This window comes from Cyprinus carpio, chromosome B6 (genome assembly GCF_018340385.1).
Source record: "Cyprinus carpio isolate SPL01 chromosome B6, ASM1834038v1, whole genome shotgun sequence".
NCBI lineage: Eukaryota > Metazoa > Chordata > Actinopteri > Cypriniformes > Cyprinidae > Cyprinus > Cyprinus carpio.
Window position 1 is genome coordinate 11,087,156 of NC_056602.1, and position 26,177 is coordinate 11,113,332.

Sequence of the window (26,177 nt, forward strand, 5' to 3'; positions counted from 1 at the left end):
GCTATTGTTGTTGGACCTCCCAAACAGTTTTAAAAACGTAAAAGTTTGTCTAAAGCACTCTCTGATTCTGGCTTATGCACTGTGACATTGCTAAATGATTGACATGCACCTCAATTGTCCTTTGATCTGCTAAACAAAGAATGGGACATTTATATGGGCAAAAACTATAAATGATTGGTTTTTATGCTTATTGTGGGGCCACTAATTTATCCAATTTATGAAAATATTAATCTGCATTTCCATTTCTATTCAGCAACGACACATTAAAAATGACAGTAAATACCTTTATAATGTTTCAAAAGATTTAAAATAAATGCTGTTCAAAAATATTAAACAGCACTACTGTTTTTTTTTTTATCATTGATAAAAATTTGAAATATAACTCAGCACCCAATCAGCATTTTAGAATGATTTTTGAAAGATCATGAAGTCTGAACACTGAAGTCTGGAGTAATGATTGAAAAACAAATCAGTTTCACATAAATTAAATTGTTTTAAAATGTAATGAAAATTTTGATCAACAAAATATGGCCTTGCTTAGCACAAGAGACTTTCAAAAAATATTTAGAAAATCCTACACCCCAAACTGTTAAACATTATTGCAAACATTTTGAGGATTCGTTATAAATTATATGTCAAGTCACCTTTATTTATATAGCACTTTATACAATACACATTATTTTAAAGCATAAGTTTGCACAGATGGGAAGTGAATGAGACCCAATAATGTTCTGGCAAGATGTCTATATGAGAGGTTTGCGAACCAAAGTGTTTTCATCAAATCACCCCAGCAAGTTTACAAACCCGATTCCAAAACAGTTGGGACACTGTACAAATTGTGAGTTAAAAAGGAATGGAATAATTTACAAATCTCATAAACTTATATTTTATTCACAATAGAATATAGGTTACATATCAAATGTTGAAAGTGAGACATTTTGAAATGTCATGCCAAATATTGGCTCATTTTGGATTTCATGAGAGCTGCACATTCCAAAAAAGTTGGGACAGGTAGCAATAAGAGGCCGAAAAATTTAATTGTACATATAAGGAACAGCTGGAGGACCAATTTGCAACTTATTAGGTCAACTGGCAACATGATTGGGTATAAAAAGAGCCTCTCAGAGTGGCAGTGTCTCTCAGAAGTCAAGATGGGCAGAGGATCACCAATTCCCCCAATGCTGCGGCGAAAAATAGTGGAGCAATATCAGAAAGGAGTTTCTCATAGAAAAATTGCAAAGGGTTTGAAGTTATGATCATCTATAGTGCATAATATCATCCGAAGATTCAGAGAATCTGGAACAATCTCTGTGTGTAAGGGTCAAGGCCGGAAAACCATACTGGATGCTCATGATCTTCGGGCCCTTAGATGGCACTGCATCACATACAGAAAAGCTACTGTAATGGGAATCACAACATGGGCTCAGGAATACTTCCAGAAAACATTGTCGTGAACACAATCCACCGTGTCATTCGCCGTCGCCGGCTAAAACTCTATTTTTTTTTTCCCATGTATTCTATATAAAGGTCTCGTTTGGCTTTCTGTTATTTAACCATTTAGTCACACAACCATAATTATTCTATAGAATTAATAATGTCCCTTTTTTGCTATCCTCATTATTTCTACAGTTTTGGATTGTGATACTGCTAATATTGTTGGATCCTTTATGATGTTTTCTTCATTGTATTTTGGGCGCTTTAGATAAAAGTTATAAATTAATATAAATGTACTGCTGATTGCTGTAATATACTGTCATTTTAATGGTTAAGAAAATAGATGTAATGTTATGATGTATGATATGTAAATGGTGATTTTCAGCTTGCAACTTCATACTAATATAAAACCGATGAATTGTGCGTTTTCTTTTGAATTTTGCGTAGTTTGTCCCTCAATGAGAACCGTAGGCATGGTGGAGGTCAGAGGGAGGCGTGTGTGCAACACATCTACATCAGTTAACAGCCGCTGAGTGACTCCATCTCTTTAGACTCCATCAGTACCAATAGATGCAGATGCTTATATTATCTAGAGAACGTCGTATCCCATGATTTTACAGAAAATATTTAAATCAATTTGATTGGTCATGATGTCAAGCTTACTTAGTGTCGGGGTTGATGTGCGTTGTTGTGGACGTGTGTAAAATCCTGAAGATTATAACAGGGTCATTCTGACTTCACAATTGGGAAATATGCGAAAAGACGTGAGGATTCTGTTGGTTGGAGAACGTAAGTGTCTTATTGATTACATGGTTTCAGTGATTCACTGTTACGAAACGACCATAACCTTAAAATGAATTAAACATTTACACTCTTCTACTGAAATACTGAGCTTATATACGATACAAATTGCATTGTAACATTAAATAAAATCGCTATCATGTCTGATGACAAGATTTCCGTGTTACTGCAATTTGAGATTGTCATAACCTGCGCCTTCTTGTAATGACAGCGCATTGAGGGATAGTGGATCTCCTACAGTATCTACAGTAGTCAACGTTTTTGGCCATCTTTCCTTGCGTGTTTCAAGTCATCCGACTGTAGGGGTTCAGTTTGAGCTTAAATGAGTGTGTATTGCCCGATAACACTGTCTAGGTAGTGTGCTCACTTTAGAGAATGTTAAGCAGGCAGCTCAGTAGCTATCTTTTGGGAATGCTGCCTTAGAAGCAAGTTCATTAGCTTTACAGAATGTTGTCTAGGCAGGCAGCATTTGCTAAATACAGTGAGAAGTTCTGTTGTGGTGCATAAGAGGTTCATCTGTGACTATTTTTTAAAAAAATTTTATTATTTTTTTTTTTATTGCAAAGGGGTTGGTAAATATTACAGTTTGCCAAACTCAAATGTATTTGCATATCTAAGCTCTGCAAAGACATAAAACATATTTCTGTGTTTTATGACCATAAGAGGGCTACGTATAGCTGCACTCTAGACCTGGTAGCCTATAACATATTATAAAAGCTCTTCACCACTGAAATATAAATTTAAAATTGTTTGTGAAATGTTAAAGAATTCAAGGTTGTTCAGATTGATGTGTGAAGGAATCTGTTAATGATCTTATTTGTGTAAACAGCCAATGTGGGGAAGACGTCTCTGATCATGACACTTGTCAGTGAGGAGTTCCCAGCAGTGGTATGCATTATTATTAATAATATTACAGTCTCTTTAATAATTATTATTCTCACTGACTTTATTATTTGCAACAGTGCGTCTGTCTGTTTTCAAAATGGATGTTTTTGTTATAATAGGTTCCTTACAGAGCTGAGGAGATCACTATACCAGCAGATGTCACACCAGAGAGAGTCCCCACTCATATAGTGGACTACTCGGGTATTAAACAAGAAATTAAATTATAGTGGTTTTCTATTATAGTTTGATGATGTACGACACTTATATTTAAAAATATTTGCCTTTTTTAAAAAAATTTTTTTTTTTACTCAGAATGCACAAAAAAAGTCTTATTAACATGATTTATTAGAGAGGACTTAAGTGTTTTTTTTTTTTTTTTTTTTTTTAATGTACACAGAAGCTGAACAGACAGATGAACAACTGTACCAAGAGATATCAAAAGTAAGATTGATACACAAAACTTAACACACACACACACACACACACATACATGTATGATATTTTGATTTCCTCAGAGAAATTATATTTGCATTCCTTTTTAGGCCAATGTTATATGTATAGTCTACTCAGTGAACAACAAGAAGTCTATTGAGAAGGTGAGAGAACTTTATCATACAAACTAGTCTTCATGAAGTAAGTCAGAATAACGTAATAATTTATGAATAATTTATAGTTATAATTATGGTTATAGTTACTGTCCTTCCTTGGTGTGAATAGGACTTAAAACATATTTATATAGCTTTCAGATTTAATAAATCATGTCATTGTTGCAGGTGACAAGTCATTGGATTCCTTTGATAAATGAGAGAACAGACAAAGACAGCAGGTAGGTAGATACAGGTGTATAATGCATTAGTTCTCTGTGTGTCTTTCTCACAAATACACAATTACATGCTCTTCTTTAAAGGTAGATTTAATTTTAAGGGGGGGGGGGGGTGTATCATATATCATATCATGCTTACCAATTTTTTTTCTTTTTGTTTTTTGCTATAGGCAAAATTTATTATGAAAACATACTGTACCTTTCAGAAGCTGAAACATGATTTGTCCAACTAGATCAATTATTGAAATCGGGCATATTTACATGTCACTAATTCCTCTTGGGTGATGAGGAGTATTTGCCATGAATAATGAACCTTTCCAAACATTCATCTGTGGAATTACAAACATTTTTATATCTCTCGGATATGATAGTTAAATTTGTTTTTTAATGAATTCCAATCATACATACATGGAGTGCCTCCTCATACACAGTTGGCAATAATCTTCAGTCAGGAATTGCAGCTATGTGAAGTATATGTACAGGAATGCTGTGGGATCTTCTGGACTCCCTTTTCAAATTTGGCTCCAGTATATTGCATAAATCACTGATTCTTAAGTGGGACAAAACTGGGTGCAAAATTAAAAAAATAAAACCTTGTACACAAACTGAAACCACCTTTATGTATCTTCTATGTACTAAGCTACTGAATCTCCCAACCTTTCTCTTTCCAACCGCTCAAAATGAGCTTTTTTAAATTTATTTATTTATTTTTAACTTGGACTGTGTAATATAATTTCAGCTTTATCTTTAACAGCAATCAAGATGTTTTTTAACATTTCAAAACACATTCTCATGCTAGCAGACAGATTACACTTTCACATGTGACCAACAATTCAACAAAAAATATAACATATCATAATGAAATACTATCAAAATATTCAACTGACGGAGGTGACAGAGTTGACACATCGGACGGTGGTGAACTTGTAGTCGTTTGAATGATCAGATACATTGAATCAACCAGTTACTGAATTAAAACAAACACAACAAACAGTGAGTCTGTTATTGTTTGTAAAGCTTTTATTCAAGAGTCACATTTAAGTATTTTGATATATTATTGGAACACAAAATTTTACGGTGGTGACATCTGACGGTTTTGACCGATTTCTTTCACAAAACAAATGGAGTTCATATAGTAGACATTTTGTTTTTGTTTTTCTGTTGATGCTAGATGCTAATGGAACCTGCTTCAGGAGAATAAAATGATCTTAATATTTCAAATAATTTCCTCAGAAATTGGAAGATGGTGTTGACATATCATGGTTGTGACACAGGAAATATTGACATTAGGATTTAAAATATTCTAAAACCATAAAACCTACCAGAGCCTGTCTGACACTGATACTCTGCAGAGGTGAATGTGGCAAAGGGGGTCTGTTAGAGTGACAGCTGTCCCTGACATACTCAGATTTTATTACAGTTTAATATGTCTGACGGTGTTGACAAAAAATGGCGACACAATTTTGAAACCTTATGAAACATGCATGTGTCACTGAAACCCTAACCTTGCTTTTGCTTTTGATAAAACAAGCGCTTTTCCATCATTAAAAAAACCCCAAAAAACACATTTTTATCCATTTCATAGCATATGAATAATTGAACCCTTCTCTGTGGACACACTGTTTAAGAAGTAGTGAGAAGACAATAAGTGTCATAGATTTCACATAATAATGATAAAATTAAATTGAAGGGGATAATTGTGTAAAATACATTCTATTCTTAATCCCCCATAACATTTACAATTGAAAATATTTTTATTTTTAAACCAAAAGCAGTTAGAATTGCTGGATGTGTTTTGTCCCATGTGTCAAGAATCACTGAAATACAAAAGAAACTAAGTGGCCATGAGCAGATAATATTCAATGAAAGTTTGCAGACAAGTACTACTGGTGCTCAGAATATGCTAATCTATAATAAAAAGGAAATGCAGCTGTGTTCAATCATTTTTGTTTATCAAGAAATTGATTTTCATATTGAACTAGTTGATTAATTAATTAATAGATTTGTATATTATTATATTGAATAGTGTCATCAAGATGCAGTTATCAGATTGCATAAAGTTCAGAAGTTTAACCCTTCATTTATGTGGTCAATTTTTAATAGTTCCAGCTAACATAAAAATATGAAAAAGAATCTGAAAATTTATGTTAGAACTGTTTTGTGAATTCTTTATACAAAAGCTCATATTTCACAAATGAGGTCCAAAGTTTGTTAAACTTTGTGTGACTGTTGGCTATTTAACATCCAAAAAACAAAAAATCTATATTATTCTTTTGCACAGCCTCTTGTACTTTATTGCCTAAAGTCACAATGAAATGGAAATAGGGATAGATCTTTTCTTCCATTTTGTGCCATATATCCAAGTGTAACAGAATTAGTTCTATGCATTGGTTGTTGATTGGATTTTGAGATGCACTCATAAATAGGTCCAGATGAAGGTGAGCTTATTTTTTTAATTGAAACATATCCATGGAATAATCATTCACAATAAGATCTTTTACATATCTATCAAGATCTAAAATATAGTGTAGTGTATATAGTGTATTCATTTCATGCCAAACTTACACAATTGCCTTACAATTCCAAGATTAAGAGTTAACAGCAGTCAGTATGTTAATTCCCTGGTATGCTAAAAATAGCCAGAAGCTATTTGTGTTCACCTTTTACTGTGTGTGTTTGTTTAAGGGTTCCTCTGATCCTTGTGGGGAATAAATCTGATCTGGTTGAGCACAGCAGTATGGAGACTGTCCTTCCCATCATGAACAAATACACAGAGATAGAGACCTGTGTGGAGGTATGCCATACCTTGCATATATATATATATATATATATATATATATATATATATATATATATATATATATATATATATATATATATATATATATATATATATATATATATATATATATATTTGCGTACTGAGCAGCTGAATGTCTCTTAATCCCTAACCTTTAACTGTCATATAGGTCATGTGATGTCTGTGTGTAGATTCTAATACAGTTAATTAACTCAAAACCTTTGCAATCAAAGAAAGAGGCTGCCAATCCTAACAATCTCCATCAATTTATACACCTCTTTGAAATGTGAAGTGCAGTGTCAATTGCAAGACAATGTCAATGATACATAAGAACATTATTTATGATAGTTAAAAAGTAGGTATTTAAAGAAACATGATGAGGTTTCTGAAGATCTTTATTAAAAAGTTTATTGTGACAAAGTACATCTAGCACTTTGGGTTCAGCAGAGTCAGAAGGATCCTAGAACATCCAAAACTCAAACCTTGGCACAGTCATAAGCTATGATTCCATCACCCTGTTTTTATGCGCATTTTGAAGTTTCGCCTCAGAAACGAGTGATGGAAATGGCAAATTTCTCATAAATTTCGCAAAAAAGTTTTATCAGTCACTTGAGTTGGTTTTTGGTTGGTTTTTGGGGTAATGTGAATAATGGGAGATGGAAATGCATTTGCCGAGTAAATTCCTCCAATGTGCATCAAAAAAGTAATGTGACTTTGCGCTATGGCACGGCAAAACCTAACTAACCAGCAGACCGATGTTGTTCCACAGCATCTTAAATGTTGTTATGGTCATTTTGAAATGCCCAAGCAAAGTCCATCATCAAAGTATTTCTGTATAATTGTCTCCAAGAACTGTTACACGACTGTGCTCCCAAACAGCAGGAATCCACCTCAGAAAGCAGTGACTGCATTTATATACAGTGGGTACGGAAAGTATTCAGACTCCCTTAAATTTTTCACTCTTTGTTATATTGCAGCTTTTTTTCCTCATTAATGTACACACAGCACCCCATATTGACAGAAAAACACAGAACTGTTGACATTTTTGCAGATTTATTAAAAAAGAAAAACTGAAATATCACATGGTCATAAGTATTCAGACCCTTTGCTGTGACACTCATATATTTAACTCAGGTGCTGTCCATTTCTTCTGATCATCCTTGAGATGGTTCTACACCTTCATTTGAGTCTAGCTGTGTTTGATTATACTGATTGGGCTTGATTAGGAAAGCCACACACCTGTCTATATAAGACCTTACAGCTCACAGTGCATGTCAGAGCAAATGAGAATCATGAGGTCAAAGGAACTGCCTGAAGAGCTCAGAGAGCTCAGAGACAGAATTGTGGCAAGGCTTTGTGAGAGAGGTAAAGAAGAACACAAAGATCACTGTGGATGAGCTCCAGAGATGCAGTCGGGAGATGGGAGAAAGTTGTAGAAAGTCAACCATCACTGCAGCCCTCCACCAGTCGGGCCTTTATGCCAGAGTGGCCCAACGGAAGCCTCTCCTCAGTGCAAGACACATGAAAAAACACCTGAAGGACTCCAAGATGGTGAGAAATAAGATTCTCTGGTCTGATGAGACCAAGATAGAACTTTTTGGCCTTAATTCTAAGCGGTATGTGTGGAGAAAACCAGGCACTGCTCATCACCTGTCCAATACATTCCCAACAGTGAAGCATGGTGGTGGCAGCATCATGCTGTGGGGGTGTTTTTTTCAGCTGCAGGGACAGGACGACTGGTTGCAATCGAGGGAAAGATGAATGCGGCCAAGTACAGGGATATCCTGGATGAAAAACTCCTCCAGAGTGCTCAGGACCTCAGACTGGGCGAAGGTTCACCTTCCAACAAGGCAATGACCCTAAGCACACAGCTAAAATAACGAAAGAGTGGCTTCACAACAACTCCGTGACTGTTCTTGAATGGCCCAGACAGAGCCCTGACTTAAACCCAATTGAGCATCTCTGGAGAGACCTGAAAATGGCTGTCCACCAACGTTTACCATCCAACCTGACAAAACTGGAGAGGACCTGCAAGGAGGAATAGCAGAGGATCCCCAAATCCAGGTGTGAAAAACTTGTTGCATCTTTCCCAAAAAGACTCATGGCTGTATTAGATCAAAAGGGTGCTTCTACTAAATACTGAGCAAAGGGTCTGAATACTTAGGACCATGTGGTATTTCAGTTTTTTTTTTTTAATAAATCTGCAAAAATGTCAACAATTCTGTGTTTTTCTGTCAATATGGGGTGCTGTGTGTACATTAATGAGGAAAAAAAAAAAGAACTTAAATGATTTTAGCAAATGGCTGCAATATAACAAAGAGTGAAAATTTAAGGGGGTCTGAATACTTTCCGTACCCACTGTAGGCACAAGCAATTCAGTATATATGAAAATTATTATATTCAGTGGCTTTTCATACTTTTCTTAGTGATATATATATATATATATATATATATATATATATATATATATATATATATATATATATATATATATATAGTATATATGAAAATTATTATATTCAGTGGCTTTTCATACTTTTCTTAGTGTTGGACCGCTTCTCTTCTCCATCTACATGACGTCATTAGGATCTGTCATTCAGAAGCATGGCTTTTCCTATCACTGCTACGCTGATGACACTCAACTCTACTTCTCATTCCAACCAGATGACCCGACGTTAGTTGCTCGCATTTCAGCCTGTCTGAGTGACATTTCTAGCTGGATGAATGACCATCACCTTCAGCTCAATCTTACTAAGACTGAACTGCTGGTGGTTCCAGCTAACCCATCGTTTCATCACAACTTCTCTATACAGCTGGGTTCGTCAACCATAACTCCTTCCAGGACAGCCAGAAACCTAGGAGTTGTGATGGATCATCAGTTAAGCTTCACAGACCATATTGCTACAACGACCCGCTCCTGTAGATTTGCTCTTATTCAACATTAGGAAGATTAGACCCTTCCTGTCAGAGCAATCCACCCCAACTTCTTGTCCAAGCTCTTGTTCTCTCCAGACTGGACTATTGCAATGCTCTTCTGGCGGGCCTTCCTGCATGTACTGTCAAGCCTCTGCAACTGATCCAGAATGCAGCAGCGAGGGTTGTCTTCAATGAGCCAAAAAAACAGCCCATGTTACTCCTCTCCTCATCAGGTTACACTGGCTACCAGTAGCCGCTCGCATCAAATTCAAGGTACTGATGCTTGCCTACAAAACGACCACTGGCACGGCGCCAACTTACCTAAACTCACTAGTTCAATCTTATGCACCCTCCAGAAGTTTGCGCTCTGCAAGTGAACGACGCCTTGTGTTGCCATCCCAAAGAGGTTCAAAATCACTCTCACGGACTTTTTCCTGGACTGCTCCCAGCTGGTGGAATGACCTCCCGATCTCAATTCGAACAGCTGAGTCTTTACTCATTTTCAAAAAACATCTAAAGACTCATCTTTTTCGCCTGCACTTAACCAACTAATACTAGTACTTACCTTTTTTCTTTCTCTATCATATTCCCAAAAAAAAAAAAAAAAAAAAAAAAAAAAAAACCCCTGGCTACGTGTTCTGTACTACACTAACTGAGACTTGTCATAGCACTTGTATACCGTTGTTGTTCTCGTTGATCTGATTGTTTCTACTGTTATTTTTTGTGATTTTTTTTTTATAATTTGTTCTGCTAAATGATTAAATGTAAATGTTAAATGTAGTATACCGTTGTTGTTCTCGTTGATCTGATTGTTTCTAGTTTTACCAGGAAGTGACAATTTTGTTCTCTTTTTCTCAAAGTTAAATTCTCAACTTTGAATGGAAACTCGGCTACAGTTTACTACCCCTAATGTAAATGTAGTGTTTTACCTCTTTCTATAGTGTTCAGCAAAGAATCTGAAGAATATTTCGGAGTTATTTTACTATGCACAGAAGGCTGTCCTTCACCCTACAGGGCCTCTCTACTGTCCAGAGAAGAAAGAGGTCTGCACATATATGACTACATTTTAATGATTTATGTTAACAGATAGTACTTGTTTTGTACTGATGTATTGTGTTCTGAAGTTTAACTGTATTTTATTTGTTTTACAGATGAGGTCTGCCTGTGTTCGGGCATTGACACGTATCTTTAAGGTGTCAGATTTGGACAACGATGGCATTCTCAATGATCATGAGCTTACCTTTTTTCAGGTGAGATTTCTGCTGAGTAGAGTATATTTTTCATTATAAAGTGCATTATTTGTGGACATCCACTTCAAATTAATAGGGTTATATCATAATTAGGGGTGTGTGATATAGACAAAAATGATATCTCAATATTTTCTTGGATTTTGTTGATAATGCTAATTAGAAATATTTTGCTGAATGTGTTTTTTTGCACAATTTGCATAAATAAGTTTTTTTTTTTTTTTATGATTAAAAAAAAAATTGCTAATGGCCAGTAGGTGGTGGCAAATCATTGTCTTCATGAGTTGAGTCATTCAGATTATTTATTAAAACGTCTTTATTTGAATCATTCATTAAACTGATTTGTTTGCAGATTCATTGAGTAAAAAATCACTGTTGTGTGCTGCTCTAAGACGCAAAACAGTAGTCTACAGTTCTTGTGGTTTGATTTGGAAATTTTTCTTGACATGAAGCAAAAACAGATCATATTGCCAATATTGTGTAAAAATGTAACTCAAAAAGTTAATTTATTGTTTATTAAACTGTTTTTATAAAATCAATGTCATTCAACATCATGATGATATTGGGAGGGGGAAACAAACACTCTTGCTTGTGTGTTATTGTTTAACTATATAATTTGATGTAAAACAAAATGGCCTTGTATATCTTAAATTTCTGGGGCATTCTAATGGGATTTAAATAGCTTCCATTAAACAGTGAAACTGCACTCTTGCACATCATTTAATCGTTAATTACAATATTAATATAGATGAAAATATCGCACACCACTAATCATGATATTCTAGAGAATTGTTTGTTTCCAACTGCTGCAACAGTTCAGGGAGTGTCCTTTCTGCTCCAGCCTTACTTTTGTGTTGTGTGCAAAGTGAGGTCCATAATAAAATGGGAGGAACTTACCTGGCCTGCACAAAGGCAAGAACTGAACAATGACAACTTTAAAAAGAATTGAAACCAAGCCAGGTCCCATCGCAAACATCAGTGCCTGACTATATTGATGTTCTTGTGTCTGAATGGGAGAGAAAAAAATCCTTGCAGCCATATTGTAACCATAGACTGTATAAAAACATGGATGTAGTGTCCGTGACTTCACCCCTAGGTTTCTGAAGAGTGGTTTCGAAGCTCAAAGTGGGCGGAGCGGGCCGTCGCCATCTTGGCAGCGCATCACCACGCGTCACTCCCGGATAATTGAAAATGGGCAAAGAGGCGGGAGCTGGTTGCTGAAATCACACCTACCTAGCTCGATGGTGGTGACAGCAGCAGCAATCCACCTGTCACTCAAGTGGCCATGCCCTTAATGATGCAGAATTTAAAGGCTTAATATAATTTAAACGTATGAGTTAAAAAAAAAAATTCACCCCCCTCAGAGTTGTCATGAAGTGCAAAATTAGCTATATAGACCAAAACCACTTTTTTGTACCAGGCTGTCAACACATTTTTTTTTCTGCTTTAAAGTTGTGCATTTTAACATGGGGAGTCTATGGGACTGATTCTCTTTTGGAGCCAGCCTCTAGTGGCCAGTCAATGAATTGCAGTTTTAGTCACTTCCGTGTTGGTTTTAGGAGAGAGACGAAGGTTGCTACGTGATTTGTAATATATAATAAAAAGTCTTCCCAGGTAAGTGGAGACTGTTAGGCGATAAACCCCCTATAAATGCCAGTGATTTTGAAATAATTGCTCAATGATTATTCTTGGACCATGCAATTGTATTTGTGGTCTTCTTTGTCCCCTAAGGACATGTTTCTATTTATTCTATCTTTAAAAAACATTTGTAAGTCCAAACCAATGGTTAGTTTAACACAAAATTAAAATTCTGCCATCATTTACTCACTCTCATGTCATTCTCATAAAAATTCTCATAGAAAAGTGTTGTTGATGTTCGAAACACAAATGAAGGTATTTTAATAAAACTTGAGAGATATCTGTCCCTCTATTGGAAGTCCATTCCATTAAAAAGTTAAAGGTGCTGTATGTAAGTTTTTGACTCTACTAAAGCATAAAAATATAATAATATGTTTGCAGATATTTAAGAAACATGCTAAGTTAACACTTGTTTATCTGAAAAACAGTGCTACAGTCAGTTATTATCCTTTGAAAATGTGTGTTCTGGGCCGGAATGACGGTCTCTGTTTTGGTTGGATCTCGGCACCCCGGGTTACCAGTTGGCGGAAAACACAGCCTATTTCATTTCATTCATCATCAAGTGCCCTCGTTGTTGTTGGTGTCGTCAATCTGGCAACCTGCGTATGCGCCAAGTCCGAGGAGGAGGGGCCGGGTGAAAAATCCTCTCCAATATTTTGAATTTGGACTGCAGTACCTAGTTCAACCACTCGGTGTCAATCCTACATACATACTTCTGAAGAGACATTGTTGCTTTAACATGATGTTGCTTTAATATTGTAGAAATGGACTTGGTCGCTTTAACAAAATGAATTGATTCAGTTAAGGTTTTTATTCACATAAACAATGATCAGCACACATACATAGAGCACATCAAATGCACTCACTATACACACAAGAAGTTTTGGTTGAAGATCAAAGAAAGTCTTAGGGGTTTTGAACGACTTGAGGGTGGCAACTGTGGCTAACAGAATTTTCCTTTTTAGGTCAACTTTCCCTGTAAATTCATTCATAAGGTTATGGTTTGACTTTAAGCGAGATTTCAAGTTCAAATTGTTTTCCTTAAGGTTTGGGTAAGGTATTTGTGTATTTAATATGACTGTCTGATTCTTATTTGTAGAGAACTTGTTTCAACACCCCACTAGCCCCACAGGCCCTTGAGGATGTAAAAAATGTTGTGAGAAAAAACCTGACAGATGGAGTGCGTGACAACGGGCTCACTCTCAAAGGTGAGGCTGCATTTGTGAAGTTTAACATTTGCAGGTCTTGAGCACTTGTTCTCAGTCCAGGTCGTTCCCAAGAACTGCAAATTTTGAATGTCTTCCCTAATTAAGACACCTTATTTCTATCATCAATTCATTAATAAAGGCTCCACGACCTGAACTGGGTGAAAAAAAGAGCAGTGCTTGGGTACTGCAGGACCATGTTTTACAGACTTAACCTTTGAGGCAATGGTTCCACTGACAGTCAGTTATCCTTGTTGCCTAAGGGCAGGGAAATGACCCAGACTGTGAAAAAGTTTTGAATTTTAGTGGCAGCCTTGTGTTTGCTTAGCAATTCTGTTCAGAAAGGAATATGCTGAACTTCTTGATTTAATCAATCAACATGGTAATTTTTTTAAACAGGTTTCCTCTTCCTACATACTCTCTTCATCCAAAGAGGAAGGCATGAGACAACGTGGGCTGTACTGCGGAGGTTTGGATACGATGACGATCTTGAGCTGCATCAGGACTACCTGTTTCCTCTGTGAGAACAACTGCTTCCAATCACTCAATCTTTTAACCATTCATATTTATTATGAAGATAAGTTCTATTGATTTAGCTTTTCTGGAGAGACCTCAGTATATGTACTTTTGGTTAAAATATGATGTAGTTTTGCATTTCTCAGTGAATGTAATAGAATTTCTCTTGAAATACAGATTTTTTTTTTAGTTTTTACTTAGTCTTAGTTTTAATATTTTTTTTGTTCACTGTCCAGTACAGCAAACTTGATATATATGTGTATGTAATGTAGATATGTATATATATGTGTGTGTGATAGTTTCCTAAGAGTAATTAAGAACAGTGTTGAACTCTTTAAGCCCCTTTCTTAATCTGCTTTGATCGCTCCCTATTTGAGACTTTGTAGAAATCCCAATTTAATCCAACTATGCTAATCTGCTAATCTTGCAGTTATCGACATCTGACTCGATGTTTATGTTCCTACAGGTTAAAAATACCACCAGACTGCACCACAGAGCTCAATCACAATGCTTACCTGTTCCTACAGAGTGTTTTTGACAAATATGATAAGGTAAAAGTGTTTTAACTGCCTCAGAAACGACTGACGTGACTGACAAATGTTTATCAGAATCCAATAAGACAGACAAGAAAGAAACCCATTTTATTAAAAGGTTTAGAGAAAAATGTCGGTCACAAAAGTGGTAATAGATTAAATTCTAAGAGGCTTTAATTGTTGTTTTCAGGATGTTTCGTTTTTATCTTGTTTTTACTAAAGCATGTTTGTATCTGCTTTAGGACAGAGACTATGCATTGTCCCCTGAAGAGCTTATGGATCTATTTGATGTTTTCCCCTATGTCCCCTGGGGATTGGATGTGAACAGTACAGTTTGCACTAATGACCAGGGCTGGATCACATACCAAGGCTATCTCTCTCAGTGGACGTGTGTATTAAACATGCCATGTGTCTCAGTTCAAGTATTATAGTTATCCTTGATGAACGATGATGCATTACTGTCTGGATGGTTTTGGAATGATTCATGAGTTTATCAGTTATCAATGTTTTTTGCAGGTTAACGACTTACCTGGATGTACAGCGATGTCTTGAATATCTTGGTTACCTTGGTTACTCTATCATTGCTGAGCAGGAATCTCAGGCCTCTGCCATAGCAGGTAAGTTGAAAGACATATGTTTGCTATATAACAAACCTAATTATATATAATTATATAGTTATATACATTTATAATTACTACTTCTGAGTAGTTTTTGGATATTAGAACATGCAAAAATTCTATCTGGGGCATTTTTAAGACTTGATTTTTCATATTGTTAACTCACCACTTAGCCTATACACTTCACACTACAAAACTGTTTGATTTTCTTTCCTTTTGTCTATTTCTTCTGCGATCCACATTAGAAACAAAATGGGTGTTTGAAGTGACATGAAATGGAGTAAAAAAAATGACAGAATTTTAATCTGGGTCATTGAGCCCTCTTGTGGTTGTAAGAGTGACTACAGATGCAGATTGCAGGAGTCACATCTCATTGACATAATGTATTTGGTTAATTTGCATTTTATTTATAGTTCTTAAAGTGCAGTATGACACCTGTGGTCCTCACTGAATGTGTTTGCACATGCTAGTGACCCGTGACAAGAAGCACGACCTTCAGAAGAAACAGACGCAACGGAATGTATTTCGCTGTCATGTGTTTGGAATAACTGGAAGTGGCAAAACTGGTTTCCTGCAGGGCTTCCTCGGCAGAAACCTTGTGGTCAGTTGCAACAAGAAAACCACTCTAAGTGAAAACCATATCCCACACAGGCCTATTAACTTAATAGTGATATTTTTTGTTTTGTCTTTGGAATGAAATAAGCAGTTTAGTTAACAATTTTCAATAAATTTCAATTTTTTTCAAATTTGCTAATGTATTAGGGTTTATGATAAACAGTTTCTACAGGATTTATTAATATAGGTTACTGTTATTTTGTAAATGTACGACTGTTTATTATTAATTCATGTTTTTTCATAGTTTATTAATGTTAAATTATACAACTTTGAAATGTTAAAAATGCATTAGGTAAGGGTCCATCATTATTTAATGATACTTAAAGCTGCAGTCCATAACTTTTTTTGGTTAAAAATGACCTGAAATCAATATTTGAGCAAGTACATAACCAGCCAGTGTTCAAAACTATCGCCTTTAGCCCGATTCACAACGGTTATCTTATAATAATGTTTTTCGTAATTTGAGTGGTACAGGTATAAAGTCATTACTTCACGTCTGTAAACAAAGAAGTTATCCTGGCTACTAAGCTATCGCATGTGAGGATCCTGCAGGCGGCAGATCGTTTATAGCATTTCCTCACAGCAGCTACAATAATTAATTTTATCATTTTGATGGCGGATTGTAATCCAGAAAGGATTATGTGTTTATGAAACACATGTGAATGAAATGAAATTATATTCCAGTTTCAAATGTGCATTTGATTACAAATAGCCTGAAGATTACTCAAGACAACCAGTTCGAAGGGAGCATTTTTGGGTTAAAAAATTTCTTAATATGAAATTCGAATGGTATGACAGTTAGAGATTAGACTGTACAGAAACTGAAATCACACGCTGATATACACAATACACATAGTCATAGTCACGCAATGCTGATGTTGTTAACATTAAGAATTTGAGAATTTAAAAAGTTTAACAATAATAATAATAATTTGCACGGTTCGATGTGATATGAACTAACTGATCATTACCATTGGTAGTGCGATTTATTGTAATGCAATGCATATTTAATGCTCAGTTGGTCAGAACAAACGTGGCAGACTTGTTACTTACGTGTTCAGATGACAATATCTGGTGAAAATTCTTATTTGGGTCATATATTCCAAGACATAGGCTAGAATCTGTGATTGCGAAGTACAGTAAAGACCCACACCAGTGTGGTGACTGACTGCCAGTCTGTGCACACATTCACCTCAAAACATTAGATTTTCAGCATTTAGGTTTTTAAACAGAGATGGCGACAAAGAGGCAAAACTTACGGACTGCAGCTTTAGGTATTAACAAATGTAAAGTATTGCAGAAGCATTATTATAATCCCTTGCGCAGTTTTAAATTTCATCAGAGGTGTTGACACCCAACAACATAATTTCAAAACCAAGGCATTTTACAATCTGTGGTATTTCTGATATCATTTGCATTCCATTCATCAAAAAAAATTAGAAACATTTATTTCAGATGTGGCATTGTCATGATTAATTTTTTTTATTTACTGTCTGTTCTTCGCAGCGTCAGAGGGCCATAAAAGAAGAACACAAATCATATTATGCAATCAGCACTGCACATGTGTACGGACAGGAGAAGTACTTGTTGGTAAATAGTTATTTGGCTTACAGGAACTTACACTTTAGGGTTTTTTTTTCAGTCTGTTTAACTATAGTAATACTATACACTTTTTTTGTGGAGAAGCATTCCTCAAATCAATTGCTCTTACATCATGCATTTAAGCCATATAAAGATTTGAGAGATTTGACCAGTGTTTATCATGATAGTTTCCTGAAAAAAAGATGCTGAATCTTTGAAACTTTGTTCTACGTTTGTTTGTTTTTCCTTCAGCTCCATGAAATCTTTCCAGATTTTGATTTCCTGTCTGAGACTGAGCTTTCATGTGACATTGTGTGTCTGATCTATGATGTGAGCAACCCTTGTTCTTTTGAGTACTGTGCACAAATCTTCAAGGTTTGCTTTTACACTTTTACCTTACCTTTTTTGCTTTACAAGAAAGAGCAAAGCCAATACTGTGTCTAATTATTAAATACAGAGGAATTAAACTGCTATACATTTACACATGACACATTCCTTTATAACTGTAATTTACTTTTAGGCTATACATGCCATATTCTACATGATATCTTATGATATTTACTGTTTTCTATTTATATAATACTGATGTATATGTTCTAAATGCATCTTTTACTTTATTTACCAGCAATACTTCATGGATAGTAAGACTCCATGTATGTTGATTGCTGCAAAGTCAGACCTGCCAGAAACAAAGCAGCAATACTGTATGACTCCACTGGAATTCTGTCGCAAGCACAAGATGCCGCCGCCTCAGTCCTACACCTGTAACACAGCTGTGGCTCCCAGCAAAGACATCTTCATCAAGCTCACCACCATGGCTGTGTATCCGTAAGTGATCTCTCATTTTCCACAATTTTTGTGGGTACTTTAACACAGGACCGGAATTCTATATAATTCTTCTTACAGGTCCCTTTGTTTATCAGTTGTCACAAATGATTCATTTTGAATTTTTTTTTGAGTTTTAATTGACTACTCTTGTTTATCTCTCAGGGGTTATTTCCAGATACAGATAACAATAAAAACAATACATTCTTAGGTGGTTGACTCAGAATTACCGATTTCCCTAAAAAGAGAAAGCTTCTCCACACTGTCTGGCTGCAGAGTGTCTTATGAGTCAGATGACGGTTTTCTGTTCTTCAACTGCAGTCTCATCATGAAATCACGCTGTGTACAGTACATATGCATTTATATTCAGTACAGTTTGGGAAATCTCCAAGCGTGTGATATAAATTATATTTTCCCCAGTTTTTCCCCTCAGTGTAAGACAACAAGAGAGACAATGTAGACAGGAAATACTAGAGAATGTTACGCTTGTTTGAAAGAACATTCAAATTAACAATGTGCATTTAATTCTTTCACTTCTTTATTTCAAGACTTTCCTCTGTCTGTTAACTCAGAATCACACTGTTTTATATCCTGTTTCTTAGTGACTCATTTCTGCTGTTTGCCTGTATCTTTCTGTGTGTGTTGGCAGCCATGCGCGTCTGCGCTGCATGTGTACCTGTAACAGGTGTACCTTCTGTCTGTGTCAGAACTTCCTGAACTCTGAGCTCGTGCAGACGGTTCGGACCAAACTCTACACTGTCATCTTTAGCAGGTTCTCAGGATGGCTTTATCTTGGTTCATCACCTTTCCTCTGCACTTATCTCTCTTGCTTTTATCGTAATTCATCCTCTTTTTTTTTCTCTCTATTTAATTATTCTCATTCTGATTCACATTAATTTGGCAGTTTGGCAAAGTGCACCTGGCTTAACATGCTAATAAACACTTGACCATATCGACTACATGAAAACACATAAGTAGACAGGCCTAGGCAATAGAGTTGTTGCAGTTAAGATGTTCTGTGGACTTTTTTAGCTTATTTCAGTGTTGGGCTTTTGGATACCTTTTCAGTTCAGTCCAGATTAGTTATATAACACTTCTCACAAACATGTAGATCCAAAGGAGCTTAACAAAGAGTAGTGCAGTGCCACACAAATCCCTGCAGTGAACAAGTCAAATGACAAGGAAGAAACTCCCTAAGATATTTAGGTAGATAAGAAAAATCCTTCGATGGAACCAAGAATGTAGGGACTTTATGGCTGGGGAAGCCCACTTTCTTGTGCCTTATACAAACATGTATTTGTAGTTGATGATATTGACTATATTGTTTAATTATACATAATGACTACGCTGCCTTCTAATAAAATAACAATTCATAGAATGTGAAACAAGTTATGGCTGGTCTTGAGACTGTCATGGCAAATGGGCGGCAGGTATGGATTTGGGGTTTAGATTTAAGCACAATCCTGCACATTCTTCATGCTTTTAAAATTCATGTCTAAATTCATGTCATTCTCATCTGACTTGCAACTTGCGACATGCAGCAGTTCAGTCTTTCATTCTCTTACAAGTTGCAACACAGTTGATCTAGTTAAGACCATTTTCCTCTTTATTTCCTCTTCTTAAAGTTTCTTTGTTCTCCATCTGCTGTTGCTACTTCCTGACAGAGACATTTTTCATATATCTTCATCCTTCAGCTTCGATTGAGTTTTGTAATGTTTTAGTTTTGAACATTCATATCATTTTCTTCATTCCCTTTAAATAACACATTGTATATCCAGCATTTATCCTCCTGTTCATTTGAATTCTTCGTTTTTTGTTTTTCTTTACGGGCATTGTTGTCCACTAAATGTGTGATTAGTTTTATTTGAATGTTCACTACAGAAGTTAAACTATTGATTTATCTTATTTATCTGAAACACTCACCCTCATGTCGTCCCAAACCTGTACAAGTCTATTTCTTAAGTTGAACAAAAAAAAGATATTATGAAGAATGCTGGTAATCAAACAGTTGTTGGCCCCCATTCGCTTCCATAGTAGGTACACTCTTAAAAATAAAGGTGCTTCAGAAGGTTCTTCAAGCGATGCCATAGAGGAACCATTGTTGGTTCCACAACGAACCATTCAGTCAAAGGTTCTTTAAAGAACCATCTCTTTTATACCTTTTTTTGTAATCTAAAGAACCTTTTCACCACAAAGAACCTTTTGTGAAACAGAAACTCTTGTTAAACCTTGTTAAAGGTTCTTTATGGAACCATTTAGACAAAAAGGTTCTTCTGTGGCATTGTGAAGCACCTTTATTTTTAAGAGTGTAAAAAAACTTTCTTTTGTGTTCAACATAAGAAAGAAAGTTAAACAGGTTTGGAACGACATGAGGGTGAGTAAATTATGACAGAATTTTCTTTTTGGAGGTGATCTATTCCTTTAAGCTACAAAAGCTGTATAGTTAATCGAAATGGGTGTTAGTTTATTGTGACGGGATTTTATGTAATTATTTATTTTTCATTTCTGAGGCATTTTATGTATGGTGAACTGAAGAGCTCTACATTTTGGCTCAGAGCGAGTGTTGGAGCCACAGTTTGTGCCATGCTTGGCTTTGCAATGTACAGAGCCCTCCTTAGACCTCGATGAGCAGACCCAAAAACTTACTTCCTTCATTTCCTGTCTACCCTAGTTATTTCCCATGTACAGGGAAATCCAGTAGAAATATTTAGTTTTTAAAAAAGAAAGCATAAAGTAACATAGCTGTTATATTTCTATTTCTGTTTAATTATTACTGTAGTATGTACATTCCCAGGTCTTGGGACTCTATTGAGACAGAAAACTAGAACGTTTTTCTTTAAATATGATGCAAGCAAACTGTAAATATGTAAATGAGAGAAAATATTTATTTGTTACAAAGTGAATAAAAACATATAACATTCATATTTAAAGCCAACAAATACAACACTTTGCTCTCACTTTTGTCTCAAAATGTCTGATGGACTGTCTGCAGTCCAAAATCAACCAAGTGTGAGAGAAGACAGGAAGTCACATCTTCTGCTTGTGTAAATGCGAAGCTGTGCAAACAATCTTGTATGTTATTTGCATGCTTTAATTTTTGACAAATGTCAACAGAACAATGATGTGAAAGTCTTGTCAGTTTCCGCCTTTACCAGCATTTCAATAAACAGGTCCTTCAACAATGTATTTTTGTGAAATCACAAAACTTATTTTTTTAATGCAGAGAATGTGCAGACAGTGGGGAAAAACACTGTTGCCAGTATATCACAAAATACTTCATCTATCTTTTATCAGAACTTTTTTTGTGCTACAGAAAAAATCAGATCATTTCTCTATCAAAAATGATGTAAGCTGACATTCTGTATTTGTAGCATTAAAATTATGTCTTGAAGTACCATTAACATGAAGGTATAGAGATGAAAGATGGAAAGACAAAATTTTATGCAAACAAACAACTTTTAAATCTGATGATTCCGAAAGGTTGTGTGGGTGAGCTGGAGCATCATGATGAACATCAGCACTTCAGTAGAGTCCCTTCCCAGTCAACACATTTTGTTAAATCAATTGACATAAAGGTTTTGGTTGCTGAACAAATGGGCCACAGTGCTGTTTGCTTCCTCCAGTTTTGCAATATCAGTATGACAGCTTGTGGCTTTTCCTTTGGTGGGCCGCACCCTGGCCATCTCCTCATAAACAGGAACTATAGGCTGTGGCTTTCTACGGTTAAGCGCTTTACACTGTATGTGAGAGGAAACAGGTAGAAGGGAGGGTTTAACCGAAACTCTGAATGTGTAGTGGGGAGAGACAGCTTCTTTAAACCACATATTAGATAACAAATCTCTGTCACATAAGATTTAAATTCCAAATGATTGAGAAAAGTATTCCAATTCCTTTGTTAAAAGAAAAAAAAAAAATAATGATATTATTACTATGGCCCAATTGTTATGCATTACTACTTCTTTCAGTTAAAAGCAGTCTTCATTGACTAATTTAGAAGTATATTGTATTTCCATCTTGCCTAAAGAACAACTCAGTAAAACATGGCACAGGTTATCTCACTCTCCCCAAATATGAAACTTTAATTAAAATACTTACACAGTAAGCGATAGCGAGAGTGAAAACCAGAACACCCAGCAGACATGCAGCTCCAGAGATCACATACAGCAACAGCAGGTAACTTGAACAATTACAATGAGCTGCAACAGTCACAACAAAAACACAAAAAATGCTTAATGATATCATTTGTTGTATTTCCACACTTTATATGGTTATTTACATTTTACATATAAACATTTTGTGGTTGCTGCTTTTGAGACATTTCTTTGCTTGAGTGTATCAGCTATTCTTTCACTCATAGTACTTTGTTACATAAACTGGGGTACTAAATTGCAGGTATCTAATATCTTGATTTAATGGCTTGCAACATGTTTCCATACAGTTGACAGAAAAATTCAGATACTACAAGCTAATGTAGTGAAAAGTAACAGTAATCAGTCTGTTCTTGTTGAGGTAAGGTATAATAAAAGCACATTGCAGGACTAGCCAATCAATATCAAATAATTTATTGTCCTACAGTTCTTTCCAAAAAACAGCATGCCACACTGCATGAAAATCATACACTAAGTTAAATATTTTCAGTTAAATAAAATAAAATGCATCTGTATGATTTTGCTTTTTTTTAAAGGGGTCATGATGTGATTTCAAGCTTTCCTTTCTCTTTGGAGTTTAGAAGCTGTTTGTGAATAGATCCCTAAAGTTGCAAAGACTAAAGTCTCAAACCCAAAGAGATATTCTTTATAAAAGTTAAGACTTGTCCACGCCCTCCTAAAACACCTTGTTTAAACCCCCACCCCCCCCCACCCATATCTATGTCACAATGTGGGTAGATTTGCGTAATACTGCCCAAATGTTCACGCAAATAAAGAAAGGCATAACTTTTATACTTTCTGTTGCTGCCTGCACCATGTCGTGGAGATGCTGTATCATAGTGAAAGCGAAAATACTTTGTTTGGCCTTCCAAAAGAGAACACAACTAGAAATCAGTGGTTAAGCTGTATTTTGTCGTGGAGATGCTTTTTTGTAGTGCATTTTATGGAGGACTGTTTCCCGATCCTGGGAGAGAAGACTACAGTGCCGGCTGTCCTGACTGTAAGTACATTTTCATATTTAAAGGATTTGCCACTGATGATTCAAACACGAGTTTTAAGCAGTGTAGAGTAGCGCTTGTTTGTCGTTTCTCTGATCACAAATGCAGACATGGTTTTATGTTTACGCGGCGCAATGCAACGCAACGCCTAAAAGGACAAAATAAGTCATTATAATAAGTAATTATGTCCCCACTGGATGCAACAAATGGCTCATTTGTAATGGGTTTTATTGTTTTTGTCGTCGCGCCGGTGTTCTGACCGAGACACGCATCACAGTATGGTAAGGGGCGTAACATTTCCGTCACATGCTTGAGGCATTCGGCCAATCACAAAGCACTGGATAGCTGGCCAATTAGAGCACACCTCACTTTTCAGACCGATGAGCTAGGTAAAAGAATGACGCGTTTCAGAAAGGTGGGGCATAGAGGTGAAACAATGTACAGTATGTGGAAAATAATATAAACATATTTCATTACACCACATACACAAAATAATGTTCTTTTTAGAAACATCATATGACCCTTTTAAAGATAATGGTAGATTGAATGCAAGATTAATCTATTTGGGGCTATTCACAGTGTTTGAAAGGGAATTTTACCATAGACCTCATATTTGAAGTGATATCAGTAAAGGTCACCTACAGAAGTCTTCAATGTAGATGAAGAACTCCATCTTGCCAGGAACATTCTTATCATATGGAAGAGCATCATAGTGGAATTCACAGTGGTACACATCTGTGTCCTGTCCTTGCAGGTTTGAGATTGTCAGATTAACTCTGTGGTTGTCCAGCTCATCATGTACAGTGATGCGATCCTTGTCCTCAGATTTATTGATAAATGGTTGGAATCCTTTAGAAAGATACATCACTTGTCTGGACTGCAGCAACCTGCGTTTCAGCGAAAAGGCAAATGGGTTTTCTTCTTTTTTTGCAGATTCACAGGAAATGTCAATGGATGAATTTCTTACTCTGTGGATATAAACAATACCCCCGTATGCTGAGGTGAAATGACTTAAAGTTAGTCACATTTGATAGAGGAATCACATGCATTGCAAAATACATTCAAGTTACACACAGTTTCCTAACACAACTGCTCTAGACTGCTAAAATAAAATCCAGCATTAAGTCAAATGCAAAAATGTAATATGTAAGTGTTCTGTAAATTTCTGCATGTAAACTTTAGTTTCACTGCTGGTAATTTTTTTAAATTACCACAATTTAGTCAGTCTTTTATAATCTTCAAAAAACTACAACAAAAGTTAAAATTGAATAAAGTATTAACTTACCAGTTACAGAAGGGGTGATAAGAAACAAGAGTACAACATGAGCATACTTAAAACCTAACATTATTAAAAAGTAAAAAAAATAACATAAAAAAAAAATAGTGACTGGTTAGAAAGCCAGATAGCCTCTGAGCATAACGAAATCATGCCATGTGAGAATTTTAAGCAGTGTTTTGACTCCACCTTGAAGCTTGAAGAGGAAAAGGAAACCAGTTTCATCATTGTGAAAACATACAGATTTTTGGTTACAGAGTCACACTTTAGTTTGGGAACCAATTCCTATTATTAACTAACTATAACTACCACTTTTGCCTCAAAAAACTCCTAATTACTGCTCATTAACAGTTCCTAAGGTAGTTGTTAAGTTTAGGTATGGGGTAGGATTAAGGGATGTAGAATTTTGTCATGCAGACAGGCATTATGTGCTTTATAAGTACTAATAAACAACCAACACATTGGTTGTTTATTAGTACTTATCAATTCTGATTATCTATTTACATCATGAGACATGTACATGCTGTTACACATCTGAGAGGGTAGTCCGTGCTACTATGTAATTGTAAACAGTGCTTGAGGTGAAAAAAAAAAAGTCAATTCACCTTTATTTATATAGCGCTTTTAACAATACAGATTGTCAATGCAACTGCACAGCATTAATTAGGAAAATAGTGTGTCAATAATGCAAAATGACAATAGTAAACAATCATTTTTTCAGTTAAAGGCAGTTCATCATTGAATTCAGTTCATCATCCAGCTCAGTTCAGTTTAAACAATATCTGTGCAATCAAGTCAACGTTATTGCTGGAAATGAAGTGTCCCCAACTAAGCAAGCCAGAGGCGACAGCGGCAAGGAACCAAAACTCCACTGGTGACAGAATGGAGAAAAAACCTTGAAAGAAACCAGGCTCAGTCGGGGGGTCAGTTCTCCTCTGACCAGACTAAAACCAGAAGTTCAGTTCCAGGCTGCAGCAAAGTCACATTGTGCAGAGGACTCAGCTGGTTCCTGTGGTCTTGTCCCGATGGCCATCTGAGGCATGACTTTCAGGGCTGTAGAGGTCCTCTCTAGGCACTGATCCACCATCTGGTCTGGATACGTACTTGATCCGGGTGACTGCAGTGACCATCTGATCTGGATACAGACTGGATCTGGTGGCTACAGTGACCTTGGAATAAGCGAGAAACAGACTAATATTAGCATAGATGCCATTCTTCAAACGATGTAGCAAGTACATCAGGTGTTATAGGAAGTTTTGCCAGTAAGGAAACCAGTTTCATCATTTTGAAAACATACAGATTTTTGGTTACAGAGTCAC

The 26,177-nt window shown here is 35.9% G+C and overlaps 2 protein-coding genes across 4 annotated transcripts; one reads left to right on the top strand and one right to left on the bottom strand.

Annotated features, from left to right (window-relative positions):
- The first annotated feature begins 1,891 nt into the window (after positions 1 to 1,891).
- rhot1b (ras homolog family member T1) lies at positions 1,892 to 21,678 on the top strand. 3 transcript variants are annotated; one of them, XM_042725699.1, is made up of 20 exons: positions 1,892 to 2,223; positions 3,065 to 3,123; positions 3,240 to 3,321; positions 3,518 to 3,561; positions 3,663 to 3,716; positions 3,894 to 3,946; positions 6,629 to 6,737; positions 10,601 to 10,702; positions 10,811 to 10,909; positions 13,644 to 13,752; positions 14,149 to 14,269; positions 14,732 to 14,816; positions 15,041 to 15,186; positions 15,315 to 15,415; positions 15,886 to 16,016; positions 17,537 to 17,620; positions 17,864 to 17,986; positions 18,237 to 18,439; positions 19,086 to 19,208; positions 20,947 to 21,678. In XM_042725699.1, the coding sequence occupies exons 1-20, from the start codon at positions 2,187 to 2,189 to the stop codon at positions 21,062 to 21,064; spliced, it is 1,983 nt and encodes a 660-aa protein (XP_042581633.1). In that variant the 5' UTR covers positions 1,892 to 2,186; the 3' UTR covers positions 21,065 to 21,678. The 3 variants fall into 3 exon arrangements, with proteins under 3 accessions (XP_042581633.1, XP_042581631.1, XP_042581632.1); XM_042725697.1 differs by lacking the exon at positions 20,947 to 21,678 and having other exon boundaries at positions 1,893 to 2,223; positions 19,086 to 20,644; XM_042725698.1 differs by lacking the exon at positions 20,947 to 21,678 and having other exon boundaries at positions 1,894 to 2,223; positions 19,144 to 19,221.
- LOC122137657 lies at positions 21,300 to 25,041 on the bottom strand. The gene is made up of 4 exons (XM_042725701.1): positions 24,868 to 25,041; positions 24,225 to 24,578; positions 22,532 to 22,632; positions 21,300 to 22,173 (listed from the first exon to the last, which is right to left on the bottom strand). Exons 1-4 carry the CDS (start codon positions 24,926 to 24,928, stop codon positions 21,997 to 21,999), a joined length of 693 nt encoding a protein of 230 aa, XP_042581635.1. The 5' UTR covers positions 24,929 to 25,041; the 3' UTR covers positions 21,300 to 21,996.
- Between the last annotated feature and the right edge of the window lie 1,136 nt (positions 25,042 to 26,177).

What these genes read in the sequence shown, in the direction of transcription:
- rhot1b (XM_042725697.1), top strand. Translation starts at nt 2,187, where the DNA reads ATGCGAAAAGACGTGAGGATTCTGTTGGTTGGAGAAC. An exon ending in TTTTTGACAAATATGATAAG is followed by an intron (nt 14,817 to 15,040) that starts GTAAAAGTGTTT and finishes TATCTGCTTTAG; the next exon opens with GACAGAGACTATGCATTGTC. An exon ending in TCAGGCCTCTGCCATAGCAG is followed by an intron (nt 15,416 to 15,885) that starts GTAAGTTGAAAG and finishes TGCACATGCTAG; the next exon opens with TGACCCGTGACAAGAAGCAC.
- LOC122137657 (XM_042725701.1), bottom strand. Translation starts at nt 24,928, where the DNA reads ATGTTAGGTTTTAAGTATGCTCATGTTGTACTCTTGTTTCTTATCACC. An exon ending in CATCTACATTGAAGACTTCT is followed by an intron (nt 22,633 to 24,224) that starts GTAGGTGACCTT and finishes TGACTGTTGCAG; the next exon opens with CTCATTGTAATTGTTCAAGT. An exon ending in CTCTCGCTATCGCTTACTGT is followed by an intron (nt 22,174 to 22,531) that starts GTAAGTATTTTA and finishes TCTCACATACAG; the next exon opens with TGTAAAGCGCTTAACCGTAG.